At 32.8% G+C, this 20195-nt stretch overlaps 1 protein-coding gene across 2 annotated transcripts in view; it reads right to left on the bottom strand.

Annotated features, from left to right (window-relative positions):
* Positions 1-3565: 3565 nt before the first annotated feature.
* Positions 3566-20195, bottom strand: part of LOC149087758 (bromodomain-containing protein 3-like) — a 110078-nt gene continuing 93448 nt past the window's right edge. For both annotated transcript variants that reach the window (XM_089231657.1, XM_089231658.1), the window contains exons 24-26: positions 13597-13688; positions 9813-10026; positions 3566-7936 (exon numbers count right to left, since the gene is read on the bottom strand). In XM_089231657.1, coding sequence (XP_089087783.1) covers positions 7871-7936; positions 9813-10026; positions 13597-13688 — 372 coding nt within the window. In that variant the 3' untranslated portion in view covers positions 3566-7870. The remainder of the gene's footprint in view (positions 7937-9812; positions 10027-13596; positions 13689-20195) is intronic.

Genomic DNA, 20195 nt, shown 5'->3' with positions numbered 1-20195 from the left:
TATTCTTTTCGTCCAGTAGCTCTTAACCTTTTTTCCATCCCCCAAGTGCAATGCGATTCGTCTTCCCTCAACCACTTGGAAAACGTGTTGATTCGTTAAAAAATTTTGTTTTCGCTACTGATTACATTAATTATCCACTAATTGTTACAAAAATTCTGAACTTAAAATTGCAAAATTAATTCAAAAAAAAAATATATATATATATATGTATACATACGGGGAAGAGTTATAGCAAGCAATAAAATTAAAATTACTTTTCAATTTTCAGTGACTATTGCTTTATTATGAATTGCTTAAATTATGAAATTTAAAAAAAAAATTGAGGTTCCTTCTTTGAAAGAGCTTTCCACAAATCAATTACTCATACATGACATTGAAGCATTTAAGCGATTGCTAGTGTTTTTTTAATCAGCAAAAGTACTGAAAACCCCATTTTACAAAGGGAGGTCAAATGCAAATGATGGAATTGTTTGCAAAGCTGTCTTCACTAGTTTTGGGAATGATTCCAACTTGGCACTTCAGAATTGTTCTGAATCATAATTTTGAGATTCCATTTGAATAAATGCAGAGGCGTATACGCAGGGGACTTGTGCTTCCCCCCCCCCCCTCAAAGCTAACCAAAAATTAATATTTCAGTGGAAAAAAAATGAAATATCGAAAGAAAAAATACCCTTTAAATGCTATATTAAACCAATTTCTGATAATTTAAATGCTTTTTGAAGAGCGGCAACTCAAAATTTCTCGGGAAGGAAATTTTTGTGGCCCCTCCAAAGGTCGATCCTGATCGCTCTACGCCCCCTGAATAAATGCACTGACTTGAACTTCAATAAGATATTTTAATTTGAATTATAATCGTTGATAGAGATTAAATTGTTCTGGGATCAAAAACAAATTTAGAACAGCTAATTGAGAAAGAAACCTTTGCCAAAACATTTAAAATTTCATATAATAAGAGAGAAATTGTATTTTCTATATACAGAGTATATACAAATTTCAAGTGGCACATTTCAAATTCGAAAATTTGAAAAAGTAGGTGTCAAAATGTTATGATTCATATTTTTTCTGAGAGTTGAAAAATTTGATTTCTCTCATCATTTTAATTTCCCTGAACAATTAATGAAAATGTCAAGCTTTTTCCATCTCACACCCCTGGTTAAGAACTAGGGATAGGACGAATAGTGATTTGGCTGAATAGCCAAACATTTGGCTGTTTTGGCCGAATACCGTATATTAATTTCCTTAAAATTCATCACAATTATAAATAAAGTTTTGATTAAAAATTAAATTATTGGCAATATCAAATTGATATATTGAATTTTAATTATACAATTTATTTAAATAAATATTAAACTGATAATTTAAAGATTTTTATTGCCATGATATTGACAATCAAATTTAACAATGATATATTTTAATATTACGGAATCAATTTTTTGCAACACTCTCTTTTACCAATTTTAAATCTAATTAAGAAAATGCCAACCATTATTTATTTTCAACTAGTAACATATCATAAAAATTACGACTCATTTTTTCTTCTCTACATGTTCTTTGCCCCTTTCAGCAGCTCAATACGTATCCTGTCAAGGTACATCCTTCAGTTAGTGAACTTGTACAATTCATGCCCACTTCCACATTATTACAATAGAATTCTTTTCAGCTTCCTGTTTTACTTATTCTAGAAATTCACCCTGATATAACCTCTTGCACAAAAAGGGATACAACACAATAAAATATATTCAATAATCAATTAATTTTATGTAAAAAATTCCAATTAATATAATTTTAAATTAGTTGTGCTTCGATTTACCCAGATATTCGGCAAAAGGGTCGAATACCGAATAGCAGCCGAATATTCATCCCATCTCTATTAAGAACCACTGTTTTGGTCACTCACTGACCTAGTCCCTTGCTTTCGGACAGAGGCAGATTTATTGAAGTTCATACAAATTTTGCTGCCCTTCTCCTACTCTACTAGTTTGGCCGTTGGTTTTCTTGGCCGCTCAATTCCTCAAATTTGCTGCCCTGGGCTATAGCTCACTACGCCCTCCAGTAAATAGGCCACTGGATTTATGGTTATGCTGCCCTGAGCTATAGCCATCCAAACTCCCCTTCCAGTAAATACACTTCTACCCTAATTGCAACAAGCAATGTTTGAAAGAAAGAGAAAAAAAAGGTTCAATCAACAGAGACAAGAGTCATAGAGTGACACAGAATTATATTTAAAAATTCTTAGGACAAGCATGATAATGGAAATATTACAAAACATTCATTGACACAGCTACAGAAATAACGATACCTTGCACTAACATCGAATGGTAAATAATATTTACACGCTGAAAGAAAAAAAAACAATCCAGCTTCGAATAAATTAGTTTTTTTTTGCCCCTCCCTCCTTTTATTGTTTTTCCCCTCTTCCTTTTATAAAATATTGGCTCAAATTGAGATTAATTTCACCCCCCCCCCCAGATAACAATTTTTGTTGACGTTCATTTCAGTTTGATGTGAATAAAAGCATATAACTCTGACACGATACATGAAGAAGTAGACTGCTTTCTCTTCAAACATAAGGCAGCTGCAGTTAAACAAAAAATCAAATTGAAATGTATAACAGAGGGAAAAAAACATTTTTCTACATTTCTTTCTTTCTCTATGAACAACTGGAACGAAGTAAGTACAAAAAACAATGTGAGTGAGCCACCTTCTCATGCATGTCAGAGCTAGAATGGGTATTTAAAAAAAATTACGAACACGTATAATAGATTGAGACAAAACACACGACACAACTATGCTCGCTGTCTGATTTCAAGTCACTAAATAACAAATTTAAGAATGTAAATGCTTCAACCTTTCACATAATTATGTGTGTATACAAGTTCTTTATATACTATAATTAGTTGCTATTTCACGACTGGAATAATAATAATTCTAACACATTTGATGCCAATAAAAAAAAGATCCACAGTGATGCTTGTTATAACAACCTAATGTTATAGCAACCATTCCATTGTAAGGACAGGTAGGATAAAAATCCCAAATGTTTTCATATAATGACTATCTTACATGTCTTCCTTCAATATGCCGGCCGTTTTTGACAGAATGATAGGGTGGGGGTTGTTATAACAAGCGTCGACTGTATTTAGAATAAGTATTTAGTCTTTATTACATGCACAAGTATGGTTTTAAAAAAATCAAACGAAATCACAATAAACATCACCTCCACACTTCACAAACATTAAGCATAAAGATCTACGCATTCGAAATCAGGGCTCTTTTTTTTTTTTAAAGTTTTTTAACTTCAGACATTATGCATTTCACAGAATATTGCACACTGGTTGGACGAAAAAATAAAAATAAATAAATGGTTTCTGTATTACTGATTGATATTTTTCAATGTTATCTATATTCAATACTTAGTCAGATTTGGTGTCACAGTATTTAGAAAAATATAAATAAAACAATTTTTTTAATTGAACAGCCGATATATATATATGTCGATATATTATATATATGGCTACCATAAGAAAAAGTGTGTATTTTCTCCAAGAGTGTTAATGATGACTAGTTTTCTACGAAAACCAACAGCATAAGAAATTTGACATTTTGATTTTAAAGATTGATGGGATGAATCTAGAAAAGCATTCTTCAACCGTTGGTCTACGAAAAAACATTACCCAAGCATTTACGGCACGCAAATTATTCTTAATGTGCGGCAGAATTTGAAATTTAAAAAAAATAAAATACTGTACCTAAATTTGTTTTTGCCATCAGCCAGTATGAAAATTATTTTTCCTGTTCATTTATCTTTTGCCGGTCCATGAAAAGCATTCCTCGCATTTATTTATCTTTTGTAATCCACAAATTGTTCTTCCTATCTACCTTTTGCCAGTCTGCAAATTATTCCCCCTAGTTATTGATCTTTTTTGCCAGTCCCCGAATTGTTTTTACTATTTTTTTTATCGGGCTCTCCAAATTCTTTCTTTCTTTATTATTTTCTGCCAGTCTGCAAATTATTCTTCCTATTTACTTATTGATTTTCTGCAAACCGCGAATTGTTCTACTATTTATTTGTCTTTTGCCAGTCTACACATTTTTTTAACTACTTATTTTTTCTCATTGGGCTCTCAGAATTTTTTCATGTTTATCTTCTGCCGGTCCACAAATTATTTTTCCTATTTATTTATCTTCTGCCAAATCATTCCTCCTATTATTTTCTGCCAGTCCGCAAGTTACTTTTCCTATTTATCTTTTGCCAGTCCACAAATTATTCTTCCTATTTATTTATTTTTGCCAGTCTGCAAATTATCCCCCCTATTTATTCATTTTCTGCCAGTAAGAAAATTGTTTTTTTTTCCTATTTATTAGTTTATTGGTCTCGATTATTTTTTGTTTATCTATCTTGCGCCGGTCCACAAAATATTCTTTACATTTATTTTTTGCTGATCTACAAATAATTTTTCTGCTGGTCAGCAGGTGTAAAAAATTTTAAAAAACACTGATCTGGAATTGTATAATGCTGACATAATTATATGTTCATGGAAGAGTCCCTAAGAACCCGTTCACAAAGATGAAAAATTTTGATCATGTGCACGGGCTCTTTTAGTTGCATTATGAAATGCGTCTCATCATCGGCTCTTTTCTCATCACACAACCCCCCCCCCTCCCTCCCACTTCAAATCCTCCTACAAAAAAGTAAAATTGACTTAATTTTTTGCATTTTTGTTTTTCCTTGCAGGTTCACACAATTAATAAAATAAAGATTCGCTACTAATACATATCATTTTTTTCCCCTTCAATAATTTGGAGCAAAAGCGTCAACAAAAACGTTTTTTTATACACAACTCATGTTGTAACCGAAAACAGATAGTTAGAAAAGTTTTTTTTCTTTCAGTCATTATTGATAAATAATTAAAAAGGAACTATCTCCGAATGAAATGCTGCTGATGTAAATAGTTTGAGATACCCTTACAATTTGACATGGATATAAGGCCTTCATTTAACACATATAAGGCAATCAAACTACAAAAAATTGATAGGAGAGAAGTATATAGCCTACTCAATCATTTTTTTTATATATACTTTGTTATTCCCGCACATTGGTGTGTAGTAACAGGATTGAAACATACTAAACCAAAGAAAAAACCATTATAAGTTAACATTGTTACATTGTTTTCGAACATTTATGTTTCACAGCCTCTAAGAAACTTGATATCAATATTATTTTATTCTGGTTGATCGCAACCATTTTGTTACTAAAATATATACTTACTTATGCCTTTGGAAAAGCATTTCATCATAATTTATACTCTCCTTGAAATACAAAAATTCCTGACCCATCGTTACGGACATAGAAACATGTACTTTTCACATTCGACACAACTATTAGTCTATATTCTTAAAATAATTTTGCTATTGACAAAATCTTAATACGGTGGAAGGAATTTCGACTTAATATTGCATAGAAATATTTTCTTCCATTCATTTAAACAATTGAGAAAGGTTCTAGCTCTTCTACAACTATTTAGCCCCAAAGCAGAATAAACTGAAATCTGTGACATAGACCAATCAGTGCTACTGCAGAAAAATCTGGAAGAATTTTAAGAAAAGTGTAGAAAACACTACTACAGGAATTTTTACCACAGATTATTTCCAGGCTTGTCACAGAACAATACAAAACATTCTGCTTTGGGGGCTATTTAGGATGATAAATCAAACGTTCAGAGTAAAGCTATAACTCCAATCAGCTTCGATGAATTGCAAAAAAAATTTAGAAACATTAAAAAAAGAGGCAATTATATTCATCCTGGCGAAGCAAATTTCTTGTTTTTTAGACAAATCGATTACAAATTCCGGCTCTTAAAATGAAATGTACCTAACATACAAATTTATTAAAAATCATGCTGATCGATATACAAATGCAAGCTTTTATTTTCATAAATTAAACAACCATAAATGCCATGCCATTCCATTCCTGAAAGTAGAACTTGACACACACAAAAAAGTCGAAATCAATATAGTACAATAAGCGGTCACAGCTAATATAACTGCATTATGCAAAAAAACAGATATGCAAAATTTGGCAATGTACAGTTGATCTGTATAATTATAATGCATTGCACTGTAGGGGAAAAAAGAAGAGGGAACGGATCTGAACATATAACCTGTATCGATGATGGAAAGAAAGTCTTAGAACATAAATATATACAAATACAAAGAGTAAGGTATAGATGATTAGAATGTACAAAAAAAACCAGTATAATGATTGAGGTAACATCTGATGCAATATGACACATCGCAAAACAGGGAGTGGTTGGGGAGAATTTTAAGCACCTTCATCAATGTCGCGTTAAAGAAATTAGGAAAATAGGGAACGAAAATCAGATGTAAATATACTTGCTTAACTTATTTATTATCAGACAGCTTTAAAAAAAAGAAAATGAAAAATATCGAAAACATCAAAAAGAGGGAAAAAATATTTTAAACACAAAGAATCGGAATAGAGACAAAGGTATCCTGATGGCCACTTTTCTTTTCTTTTTTTTTACAAGTTGCATTCAGAACACTGATTCATGTAAGTACGATTTTTACAAGCCAGTAGAGTCAATGATGATGGTGATGATGATGAAGAAAATTATATAAACATCTTCTGCCAGTTCGATGACTACCTATCTGATAATGGTTCAACACTATGAAAAATTTACACACAGAAGAAGAAACTGAACAGCAACCAGACCTTGTCACATCACAGACATGGGGGGAGCGGGAAAAAAAATCACAACAGTCCAGCAGAGCAAGTCGTGTCTTTCCTAAGATATATATATTTTTTGAAAATTGTTTTGATGCTTCCACATATATATATATTTTGCTTATCGTTTGTTTCGCCACTCGGATTGTTATAAAAATAAACACAAAACAGAACAAATAATATGAAGCTACTTGTTAATGAGAAATGTACAAATGAGTGAGTGCTATGCACAAAGCACGAGACCATTTCTTCAATTTGAACCACACCTATTATTACTGAATTTTGAGCATAGCAAAAAAAAAAAAAGGAAGAAAAATATATAAAATTCAATTTTTTTTTTTAAATATTCACAGTCCTATTTTTTTTGACGCTGTATAACGATTCATCATAATTCAATGTACACCTAAAAACCATGGACATCAAACGTCAATTTTTCTTGGGGAAAATGGCGGTGAAAGAAAAAGTACAACTTTTTTTTTAATGGGAAACTTCACGTACGCTACAACTATTAAAATAATCTAAGGGTTTGATGGAGGACAATTCAGATGGGAAAGAAGAAAAAACAAAATCACCTGCAAATTCTTTTACTGCAAATAGCGAGAAATCAGTGCAGCCCATCCTCGTCTTTCATCGGCTATGGCTACTTCAGGTATAACATACTGCTGTTTGTTTTTTTTATACAAAGATACAAATATGTTCACTATGTTTTTTCTTTATTATGAGATGAAGGCTGAAATTTTAGCCTCGTTTGTTTTTTTTCAGTCGCTCTGGGAAGCTGAATCGCCCAGCGCTCAGGAATGAAATTTCACAACACACACATAAACGTAAGGACATTCACTTATTGAACAGTTTTCCTTCCTCTTCAATATACAACTATGCATGTACATAATATTTTGTGCACATATACAGTATTTTCCCCTCCCAAAAAAAAGTATCTGAACACCCACGTAAAACTGCCTTGCCAGCAGTGGGTGCGCATTCAGATCCACTGAAAAAAAACTTCGGCCCCTCCCAATATATTTACAATTTTATAGTTTTCTTCTCGTCATTTCATACTTTCTTCGTATTTTTCCCCAATGGACTTGAACGTAACTATTAGAATGCTAGCCTCTCGATTCACAGGCATCACAGGTTCTCTTCAAATGTAGCCATAATGTCACTCTGCCTGTTCATGTCAATGTGGCTAGCTCGCTAGAAGAAAAGATAGATATATAAAAGGTATGACAAAAACAACACAGTAAAATAACCTGGCAATACACTGTTATCATATATGCTGTATTAGCGGAGTCTAATCTATCTTTATATATATATAATACCAAACAGGGTTCAGATTAAAAACTATTGCGCATGAATGGTTTCTGGGTCTCAACAATCACTTTCGGAATGTTTACTTTGGTTACCATGGTCCCCTAGCAATGTGTTTCAGACAATCATATGCTTTAATTTTTATTTGGTATGCTTGTCACTTCTTTAATGCTGCCAGTATATAACAGCTTTTTACTTTATAATGGTTTGCCACTTTTTCAGTAATTGAAGATAACCCTGGCAGAGCCGGGTATCATAGCTAATTTACTATAACAGTGAAACCCCTCTTAACAGTCACCTCACAGATGTAGTGACTTTATCTATTTATTATGCTTTATTTCAAACTCTTCAATAAAAACTCCATCTTACAGTCATCACTCTTCTACAGACAAGTTGTTTTGTTCTGTCAGTGTCTGCAAAGCAGGGTTTTTTTTACTGCATATAGCTAATCGGATAGTGAAGTCCTATGATGGAAAAGTTGTCTGAAAAGTATAATGATCAATTCTACATATTCAGAACAATTCCTACACTGATAATGCCTCATCCCCCCTTTTCAGGAAGAGGGGGGCAGAGGCGAATGCAGGGAAGGGACATACACCCCATGCTTGTTGGGGGGGGGGGGGAAGAGACTGAAATTTAGCCTATAGGATCAACTGTTTGACATTAATTTGCAGCAAACGGATTTGAGCCTGTATATGCAAGTGAATTTTCAGTTCATTTAGTAAACTGATAATTAATTCAGTTGAATATACAAGCTTAAGTCCCTTTGCTTTAAATTACTACTACTTCACCAAACACCAACTCTGGCCATATCGCTTATATTGCAATTTACTGCCATTAGTGAGATAGGTTGGAAGTGAAGGCGCTGTCTATCGGTGGTCGCCTCAAGTTCGTTAGGGAAAATATATTATCTATATCCTCCCTTGGGTTTGAACCCGCGACCCTGACAACAACCTTTACGATGGTAGATGAGCATCTTACCACCATGCCACTCGGGCTGCTTTAAATTACTGGCAACCACCAATCCTAGAGGTATATTTCCAGTCAGAAAAAGTATCAAAATAACATGTAGACTCCAGATACAATCATCCATATTGCAAGAGGTTTTATAGTTATTGAAATGAAAAAATTAACTTTTTATTTGTTCCCCCCGTCCTAAAAACCAAATTAGAAAGTTGTTGCTGTATCTTTCCTGAGGTCAACACAAAAATTCCACACTTCTAAGTGCAATATTCACTGGATTTAAAATTGCTAATTTGCGGGAAAGAACCACATAAACTAACAGCCCATTCTATGCTTTTTTCACCTTATTTTAAGCAATTTTTTCATTCAAATATCTCAGCTAATTAGGACAGGGTGACCAAATAAAAAGGAAACTTCATTTTAATAACTATACAACTCCTTGCAATATGAATGACATATCTGGAGTCTACACCTTATTTGGATACTTTTTCTAATCGAAAGCATGCCTCTAGGATCAGCAGTTCACCAATAATTTGCAACAAAGGGACTTGGGCGTTTATGCTGTATATATACATCTATTTATTTAATCATTTATCATATATTTTGAATCGAATCTAATAGATGCAATTAAAAGCAAGAACCGGCCTAATATTATTCCTGTACTACATAACAAATTACTAATGAAAATAAATGTCTGTAAAGGAGTTTCTCCTTTAAAAACACTTTTAAAACAATTTAATTTGAATAAAGGAAAAAGTACAAATATGTCAGAATTGTGTGGTCATCGTTTCTGACTTACCGCTTCTCTTCTCCTTTTCTCCTGCTCAAGTCGCCTCAATTCTTCCCTCTCACTGATAGCGGGTGATGGTACAGGTGCAGGAGAATCTGCTAGGTTAGGTGTTGATGGAGTCAGAGGCTGGGGTTCTTCCCTCCGAGACGTGACCTCTTTTTGTGCTTGTTGTTGCTGTTGGGTCTTCCTCGCTCTTTCCAAGGCTTCTTCCTCTTCTCTTTCCCTAGATGGAAACAAAATTATGATGATCATATGGCCAGGTACTTTCTTGAAAGGATTTAATTCAACTCGAGGAAACTGAATATTGAAAGCAAAATATTTGAAAATTTATTAATACAGTCTGCCCTTTGTGTTCGGGGATTTCATATTCCCGGGTTTCCGTATTTGCAGTCTCTTTTCCAGTTTCCTGGGAAACACTGCTGTGGTGATAATTCTCATATCAGAACAAAATATAAATTGTATTTGTTATAAATAATCATTTAAAAATTCTCCCTAAAGGTTTTTCTGGTGCTTCTGCACACAGCAATTCAAAAATTGACATAAAAGGGATTAATCAAGCTGACTGTTTCTGAAACCTAAGCGAAACCCATCAAGACGATCAACATAGTAAAGGGTTTCATAAATTCGCAATGGATTGTTTCCATGATGAACACCTATGACCAACCCATTCGGTGAAATCTCTGTACGTTATAAAAATTGGTAAAAGAAGCCTTGTTACCATACTATACTAAATCAACAGAAATTTAAAAGCATCATATTGTTTTTCAGAAAATATTGCTTAGAAACACTGTATTCACAAGATGGCTAAAAACAAAGGTTATGCTTTGGGTTATTCACAGATTTTCTATATTCACAGTCACCCCCTGGAATGAGCCTATTTCGGACGTGAACAAAGTTTTGTGACGTCACAGTACCAGTTCCTAATTGGTTCTCTGTCTGTCACAATCGCCCAAAGCCACTTGAAAGGCTTAATGAAGCTTTGTAAGCGCCTTATGACCATTACGACAGGCAGATGCTGCCACTTCGTGAAGGGGCCGGCCCAGTTGACCCGGACAATGTCCGAAATTCAGGCTTTCACCAGCACCCTATATATCGATCCTTATATCTCTATATCCCTATATCAATTCCTATGATTCGGGGTCATCGACGCATTGGCGTATTTTTTAATAATTATGCCGCCATTTATAATTAGTTTGTTTCAATTAATTTATTTAATTATTTTGTTTTAATTAATAAGCAGTCAGTTAATTCTGATTTTAAAAAAAATCTGATTTAAATAAAAAAAAATCCATGATTTTTTCATACCCTAGCCGGGATTATACGCAAATGCATATGTGCACATACATTTGCCTATTTTGGCCTTTAGCATTAATGCATATAAATGCATAAAATCAAAAATTTTCATAAGTGCGTATTTTGAAAGGTTTATTTAAGCTCAATCACTTTTTTTAATAATGTTTCAAGTAAATATTGCTCATAATACTTTTGTAACATTTTTTTTTCTGGAAGAGGGATGTAGTGAATTAATAGAGATGTTTGTATTTACAGTATGTTCCAAATATCAATCATTTTATTTTAACACTATTTCTACAGATATGTTATAAATGTTCCATTTTTTTTTTTTTTTTTTTTGGAAACAGCGTCGAAATTATTTTGTTATTGGTATTTTATTACTGAGCAGTTTTTTTTATGGGTTTTTCTCATTTTTGGTACATATTTCAGAATTTTTTGTTTTTCAAGATATTTTAGTGCATATTTTGGTATTTTAGTGCATATCTTGGCATTTTTAAGAGCATATCTTGGCATTTTTAAGTGTATATCTTGGCATTTTTAAGTGCATATCTTGGCATTTTTAAGTGCATATTTGAATATTTTTAGAGCATATTTTGCCACTTTTTAGTGCATATAATATGGGCTCTACTGATGAGTATTCTGATGCGTCTGAATTTGAAGGAATAAGGCTATTGTTTCATAAATAAATTTTATTAATTAGCGTATCAATGGATTTATGCAAGGGTGACGTCACTCTCTGCTACCATACGGAGGTTTTTAACAACTGGCTGTTGCAAAATTTTTTTTTCGAAAGAGAAAATTTATCTTCGCAACAGCCCAAACAAAACTTTTGTATCAATGGATTGATTATTGAAACCAGGACCATCATTTCAAATTTTTCCGGGGGGGGGGGGGGGGGGGGCCCAAAGCACATGTACTCAATGTATGTATATATATTTGTATATATATACCATTTTTATTGCATTTTCAAAATCCCCCCCCCCCCAAATGACGGGCCTGATTGAAACAGAAGGTAAGTTTTTATTTTATTTTTAAATCCTGCAGATAATACGCTGCCACGGATTATATTTCCCCTTTCTTCAAATTTTGCATGCGGATTATGCGCCACCGCAGATTATACGCAAGAAAATAAAGTACAATAAAACGGTTGATATTTTGAAAACACTATATTGTAAACATCTCTGTTAATTCATTAAATCCTACCTCCGAAAAAAATCTAAAAATTCTCTTATTTTATGCATTTATATGTATTAATGCTAAAAAAAAAAAGCGAAATAAGAAGAACTTTTTGGTAGGTCGAGAAATGAAGCTAAAATTCGGGAGACTTCCGGAAAATTCTGGAGACTTGGCAGCTATGACAATAGGTTGATGACATGATGAAGAGCTTACTTTCTTGTATATTGTGTTTTATTTTTAAACACTAATTTATTACAATAATTAAAACTAAATATTAATTATAATTTGCGATTCTAATTTTTATGGTCCATTTTATCTAAACTACTGATTACCTATTTAATTTCTTAAGCGAAATAGAGCTGTTTATTCAAAATTTGTGTGGTAGGAGATAAGATCTTTTGACCTCAAAAACTTACTCAGTATTAAAACAGTCAAAAACATGTGAGTATTGTCATTCTCACTTTTACACTTAGAATAGGAGCTTTTCTTAAGCATCATATGCAATCAGCACTGCTATATTAAAGAACATTTTAGTCCAATTTAGTATTTTTATTGCTAGCTATATTCTAATGTTATGCACAATAAGGGTATCGTTTCAGTATCAGTTATCCTCTATTGAAATTGTATATTTTACATGGAAAAATACACATATATTATCCAAAATAATTCTGTAGAGAGCAGAAAATTATTTTAAAATCATATTAAGTACTTACTCTTTGTATAATATAGTGACTTTAAACATTACATGCAATCTATGTGTGTATTTTCAATGGGAATTTTTATACTGAAAACCAATATTTGAGGTTTTTGACGTGACAGTTTAAACAGTCAAAAACCGCCATGCGTTAAAACCTACCAACCCTGATTTATAGCTACATCATGTAATTTTCATTATTTTACAAAAGTGATCAAAATGACCACTCCAGTATTTCTTGGAGGGATGAAAATTCCAGTAACGCTAATGAATAGAGATTTCAAATCCATACACACAACAATATTTTTCGAATTTTGCCCAAAATAATCTTGAATTTAATTTCACAAATTTGTCACTTTTTTTTGTCCTTTCGTTTCTAAAAAAATTCAATCTAATATATATAGCATCGCTGTTTTGCACCAAAAGATTATTGAAGATGCAGATAAAGTTGTTGGTATGAAATACTAGTTTCTACCTTTTAGGACATAGAAGTCTGATGCAGTAAATTACTTTCAGTGGCAAACCATCCCACTGAGATTCATTTATCAACTAATCCAGGGTTGGCATACCCGTCCAACCAGCATATCTTTCATGGGCAGGAAAAAAATATAAAAATAGAGAGATTCTGACCTTTGCTTTTCCCTTTCCATCCTCAGTCGTTCTTTTTCAGCCTGTTCTTTTTGGTGCCGCCTCAACTCTTGCTGCTCTATCAACTGTCTTTGCTAAAAGTTGAATAAAATTTTGAAAGAGCAACAAAAATGAATTTTTTAAAAATGAATCGTATTAATTTCAGATCAAAGATGATTTCATCAAAATTTAAAAAGAAAATGTTTAAATTCTAAAACTTTATCAAATTAAAAAATTCTTTGAATGTGAACAAATGTTGGTACCAGAAATTACTTGAGTATAAGAATACATTTGAGATATTATTTTGTACATACAGGGTGGATACTATCGATCACCCAATAATTACACACATAATTTCTTGTGAAAAACTAATAGGAAGTGTTTTCAGTTTTCTGATTTCACCAATAACCATTATGGAGTTGTAACGCATTAAACATTTATGATGTCACTTTCAAATCCTGCCAAATTCACTGAGCATGCACCAAATGTATAACTTGGTATTTTTAAGCTGATAGCAATGCTACAACCCTGAGCATAATCAAGAAAGCTGTGCAAACCAGTTTTTCCTTGTCCTTTCCCTCAAAAAAATTTCACTACACAACAGGGCTGGAAAAATGTCAGGCGTCAGGTCGCCATGGCAATTAAAAAATTGGTGTTGGAACCTAAATTTTTATTTGTGTAGTTACTAAATTACAGGCTGAGAGCAGCACAAAATGTTTCAAGTTTATAGCAGCATCTTATGAATAGAATGGTGTTATTATTCCAGATTCAACTAGAATCACTGATCTGGGTATTCTTATTGATGAGTGACTTAAGTTTTCTGAGCACTGTTCAGCTGTGGTTAAAAAATTGAATAGAATGCTTTGTTCATTCTCAAAAGGTCTATTTGCGTTCTCCCAAAGTCATTCTTTCACTTTTCCGAGACTTAGTTCCTCCTGGACTGGAGTATGCTGTAAGGTTTTGGCGACCATACCCACAAAGGGACATAGACTTGGGTGAGGATGTGCAAATAGCTACATGCGCCCTTCTTGACCCAGGGGAAATGAGTTAGGAAGATTGCATTCGTTTTTTGAATATGCTTACATTGGAAGAACACACGTGTTGGGAGGAAATGATTAAGGTGTTCAAAATTTTATGCTGTCAACCGACTGCTTCATCAAGGGAACACCAGTATCGATTGTGGTAAGGGACAATTCTATGTTGTGGTGTCGCAGGTAGTTTTTCTCTAATAGGGTTGTGAATAAATGGAATAGCTTAATGGGGCAGTAAATTCTAACACAATCAGCACATTTAAAAATAAATACAATAAACATATTGGGGTAAAACAAGAAGCTATGCATACTTAGATAAGACATCCATAAATATTTTTTATGGGCTTTGTATATTTTATCATGTAAACATTTTAACTTTTATAATTATATTTTTTTTATTGGAGGTTGCTGTATTTTAAAATATATGACATCCATATTATTTTGTGATGGGCATCCAGAGTATCTTTTTCCAGTCACTTCATTGGACATTTTGTTTGTTGTGGCCTTGTATTTGTATATCTGCCAACATGAAAGAAGGTAATTATACCCTAAACACGTCAAAAGAAGTATTATTTTGGACACTTTTCTCTGGGTAAAATTTTTCAACGCCTAAAAAAAGTTTCTGGTGCGTGAATTTTTTTTTTAATTTGTCCAGTCCTGCTATACAGTGAAGGAAAAAAATTACCACATTTTTGCAAAAAGTGTTGATTTTGGGAACACTATTTCAAATAGATCTCGTTTGACTAACACTTTACAAATCTGATGATAAATTTGCCAATATAGTGGGGGCAAAGGTAGGGGCAATAGGTTGGGGGGGGGGGGGTTATAACAAGCTTAATATCACTCTACACAAATCAGAAAAAGTGCCAATTGTGAAAAAAAACAACTGAACTTGGCTTCTAACAGGGTTGAATATTTCAGTTCATTTTCAATAAGTGCCAACCTGCTGCATGAGGGGAAAAGTTTTTTTTTTTCGTTTTGGGTGTTTGGAGCATAACTGACCATTAGAAAACTGACACGTCAGAAAATCTCAAAATGTAACAACACCCTTAATGTTCATCCAATCGTAAAATGGCAAATACTTTTCTACATTGTCACTCCATGCAGAATAGAGAAATCACATCTATATACTGTTCATAAAACATAAGTGTTTCTTTTCGTGGATGCTATCATCTTGGGTATATGAACTCTTAAAAGATTTATATAGCTTAAAGTTTTATATTTTCTTCTTTCTGAAGACATAGTTAATCAGAGGAAACAATTTAAAAAACTTCCAAATACAAAGCTGTTGATGAAAAACTTCCACACGGCTGTTAATGGAATACAATAACAATTATACAGGAATTTCGACAACCAAGCTCATGCCCCTGAAAAATGATTGTGATAAACGCTATGTAAACAAAGTCACAACTTTGCCAGTTGCTTAAATATGGTCACCAAGACTTTTTTACGGATGCTCGATGGAAATGACCACAGCTGTCTCCTATGAGTGTTTTCCCTAATGACGACATCATTCCCTAGTCATTGATGTCACGACAATGTGAAATCTCGCGTAAAATCTAATTTTCTGCCAAAATCCGGATAAATTTCAACAAATCAGGAGAGCAAGAGAAAGGATGAAAAATCCGGAAAGTTGATAGGTCTGTAAGTTTAGCCAGAATCACTTTTCGAATCTTAGAAAATTCAAAGAGAAATTACAAAAACAATTAAGTAGAGTTGAACCTAACTTATAACAAACAAATTGTTTTTTTTTGTTCAATAAGATGTTCTATTAGTAGATTGGATATAAGAAATCAAACTTTTGGTGCCTTGAAATTAATTATAATGGAGTATAAATGTGTCTGATATTATGCACTAGTGCATCATCACTTGATAATAAAAATAATACAGCTAGACACACTTATAACAAACACTGACATTATAAATTTGCAAACATAACAAAGTTTTTCCCACGTCCTATGAATTCCATATTGCTTATCTGTGTTATTTTGATTGCTTACAATAAACACTAATTTCAGCAAAGTATGCCTGTAATGAATTTTCAACCAGTTTTCAAACACTAATTTCTTTCTCTATCTGCATATTTATTTACCTACATTATGTTTTAACTGTTTAAAGGCCAATGTTCCATATATATAAATGGAACGTAGTTTTTATTTACAAAAATATCAGATAAAAATTTATTCAAACTTTGAGTTTATCATATATAGAAGAGAGTTCAAAGTATTTTTTTAAAATAAATTAGAAAACTTCAGGTTGATGTAAACATTTTTGGCAGAATTTTGAAATTTTACATTTTTTCCCCCATTTCAATTAAAATTTGCCAAAATTTCAATTTTAAAGTAAATTGAAAATTATTTTGTATATTTCTACCATTTAATATATCAATCGAAGTAAATCAATTAGTTTCTTTGTGCTGTTAAACGCTAAAGAGCTACACTGTTCACAAATGCATGTTCCATTTATGGAACATTGGCCTTTCAAGAAAGCGGGATTATAGGGATATCTAATGTGCAGTGTGCTGCTTTAATTTTCCCGTTCAAACCCCAGGGTGTTGTCATCGTTCGACATGTATATAGGAGATAATTCTGGGTAATACAACACAGAGGAATATGCTTTCTGGGGTGGATTGTTTTAGGGTTGTTTAGTTTTAACCAAGTGGTTTTTTTAAAAAAAACCCACTTTGGTTTTTTTCAAAAAATCAAATAAAAGTTGCCTAAATATCATTTTTTTCCTTGAAAAATATCATATTGGTTCATTATTAGCCAAAATGTTTCATTTTTACCACATTTTATATCCTTGGGGTACATTCTGATGGTATATCTTTAAGTGACATAAGATTTTATAAGTGCAAGATATACAGAAGACTGGATGTTGTGAAGATATTTATTATTTGCGATGTTAATTTTTTAAGGAAGGAAAAAAACTCATCTCTGCCTCCACCGGGAGTCGAACCCGGGTCCCTCGATTGCCGGACGAGTGCTCTGCAATCGAGGGACCCGGGTTCGACTCCCGGTGGAGGCAGAGATGAGTTTTTTCCTTCCTTAAAAAATTAACATCGCAAATAATAAATATCTTCACAACATCCAGTCTTCTGTATATCTTGTATTAACAAGTGGAGAGCGACATTCATGTCATATTTTATAAGTGGTTTTTTTCAAAAAGTCTCATAAAAGTGGCCAGAATATATATATATTTTTCATATGAAGTAACTTAGTCATTTAAAGTTATATATAAAAGCCAAAATTTCTCATTCTTACAACATTTTCTAACCTTTGACTACATTCTGATGCTCTATCTTTAGCAAATTCATGAATAAGGATTGCATCACACATCTAAATGTAGTGGTGTATATTATCTCACAGGGGTTTTTTTCCCTTCACAAAGAAGCAACTACAGTAGTGACACCATCATGCTAGGGGCAGGTGGTCCTATAATCCAATAAAGACACCAGCTGTCCTTAAAGGACAAAGACTAGTGTACTAGTTGTTACTTTACCTCACATACATTTTCATTTTCTTTCCCATAAGAAGTAGCACATCTCCTACTGTATATCTCCCAGTCTTAATATTCAATAGTTGTTTTTTTTATACTTTCACACACACACTGTTAAGCCCAGTTAATCAAGGTTCTACTGTATAGTAGTAACAGATTTCTAAAAAATAATCAGCTATATACAGGGTGATTATAATTTAAGTTTTGATTCCAAAATTATACAATAAGTACTGATCAGAATGACTTGCAAATTTGCATGGAAACTCCTGAAGCAATGGAAGTTTCTTTCGCAAAAGAAAAAAGTGCAAAATGTGCAAGTAGACGATGCTGTACTTGGCCAGCAGTATAATCTATTTTGTGCAACCACATCATTTCGGCACTTCCACAGCATCAGTGTGGGTAGAACTTCTATCAAGATGCACATTGCAATACCAGCAAAGCAGCAGCTGAAGACCCATTTTGACAGGATGCACCTTAACCCTTGCAACTTCTGGCTGAGGGGGTACCTCAAAATGTTATAAACAGTGGTCAGATTAAGTGGTTTAATAAAGCTGAATTGCAAGAACATTCACATTATGACCATGGCATACTCCGATTCCGTTGTTGAACAAGAATTTTTGTGCTTTCAACCTCATAGCCAGAACACGCGTTGGAGAACATATTTAACATTTCTTAAGTAAGTTGTAGTTATTTGTTCAATTACTTTGTTTTTTGTGATGTTTCCATGAATTATGAAATCGTGAAATGCTATAATTAAGGTATCATTCTGCCATGACTGTCTATCGTTTCCATTCTGCGGGCAAATTTCCCACATGTTGGATGATGTCATTAATTTTACATTTTTAAGTATTTTTTCCCCCTTTATCAAATAAAATTGAATTTTTTTCAGGAATATTCATGTCAATTTTCAAGTCATTCTGACAATCGTTCTTTTTTTACAGTGTTTTGAAATCAGAACCTTAGTTATAATCACCCTGTATATCGTAAATCATTGCTAATTAATCTGCATTATTTATGCTTCATTAAATACATTATATTCACCTCATTTTTATTACTTTTTGCAAAATAGCTTCCTAATTAAGTATACTGAAAGTAACTGGAGCAAAACCTTTATATATTATATGATTAATATTAACATTAGAAGAATTTCCAAACACACAGTAATCCATTGAGTTAAGCAAAAAATAATTAAATTGCAAAAGTTGGTTTTTGTTATGTAATAAATATTTATTGATTAATTAGCATGGGAATAGTGTTAATTACATTAATAAACATTTTATTTTAGCTAATTATTGGAAGTTTGAATGATTTTTCAGAAATTTTATTGTTTTTAATGTTAATACTATTTAAAACAAAAAACCGGTTTAAACCAAAAAAACCCGGTTTTTTTACCAACCCTGGATTGTTTATATTGGGTGAATACGTTTTTATTCCTGCATTCTTAGAAATGTATGTTTTTGCGAACTGCAGACTAATCAAACCGAGTTCAACAATCCTAGATAGTCTTGTGTTCAGCTGAGTGTAACCATATCATAAAGATATCTCACATTAGAAGAAGCTGTAAGATATTTAGAAACTCTTTCAGATTCCAAATTAGAGGACATAGATATATGCCAATTACGTGCTAATGGAAATGGGATCATCAGGGATGAAGATGATATTGTTGAAAATGATCTAGTACTAACAGTTCCAACTGATATATGTGAAATACTAGGTGATTTTGCAACAACGAGGATAGGGTGTTAGAAAACTCCTAAAACGTGTTATTCAAAAGATGTAAGGCAGAAAAAAGGAGCAAAACTTAAGTGCAACACTCAAGTTTCAAGAAAAGGCAAGACAGTTTTGAGCAATACAAAAAAAAAAAAAAAAATGATTGCATGGGATAAAAAAAAATTCTTTCTAGAATCTGATCAAAACCTCAGTTTCGCAACCACTCATAGAGTAGTACCTGCATCATGCAGAGGATGGCCCTTGAGCCGCCCCTGTTGACAAGGAGTGAATGAGTATGGTTTTGAAACCATAAAACATTAAAAGTTCTTCGGTAAATTAGGCAATGTTTATATGAGCAGGAGGTGC

Source organism: Pholcus phalangioides, unplaced genomic scaffold, assembly GCF_987345545.1.
Source record: "Pholcus phalangioides strain wild (caught in Gottingen) unplaced genomic scaffold, Ppha-v1.0 ptg000004l_1, whole genome shotgun sequence".
In the NCBI taxonomy this organism is placed as follows: Eukaryota; Metazoa; Arthropoda; class Arachnida; order Araneae; family Pholcidae; genus Pholcus; species Pholcus phalangioides.
The sequence above is the reverse complement of the archived record's forward strand: the minus strand, read 5'-3'. Positions and strand labels throughout refer to the sequence as shown.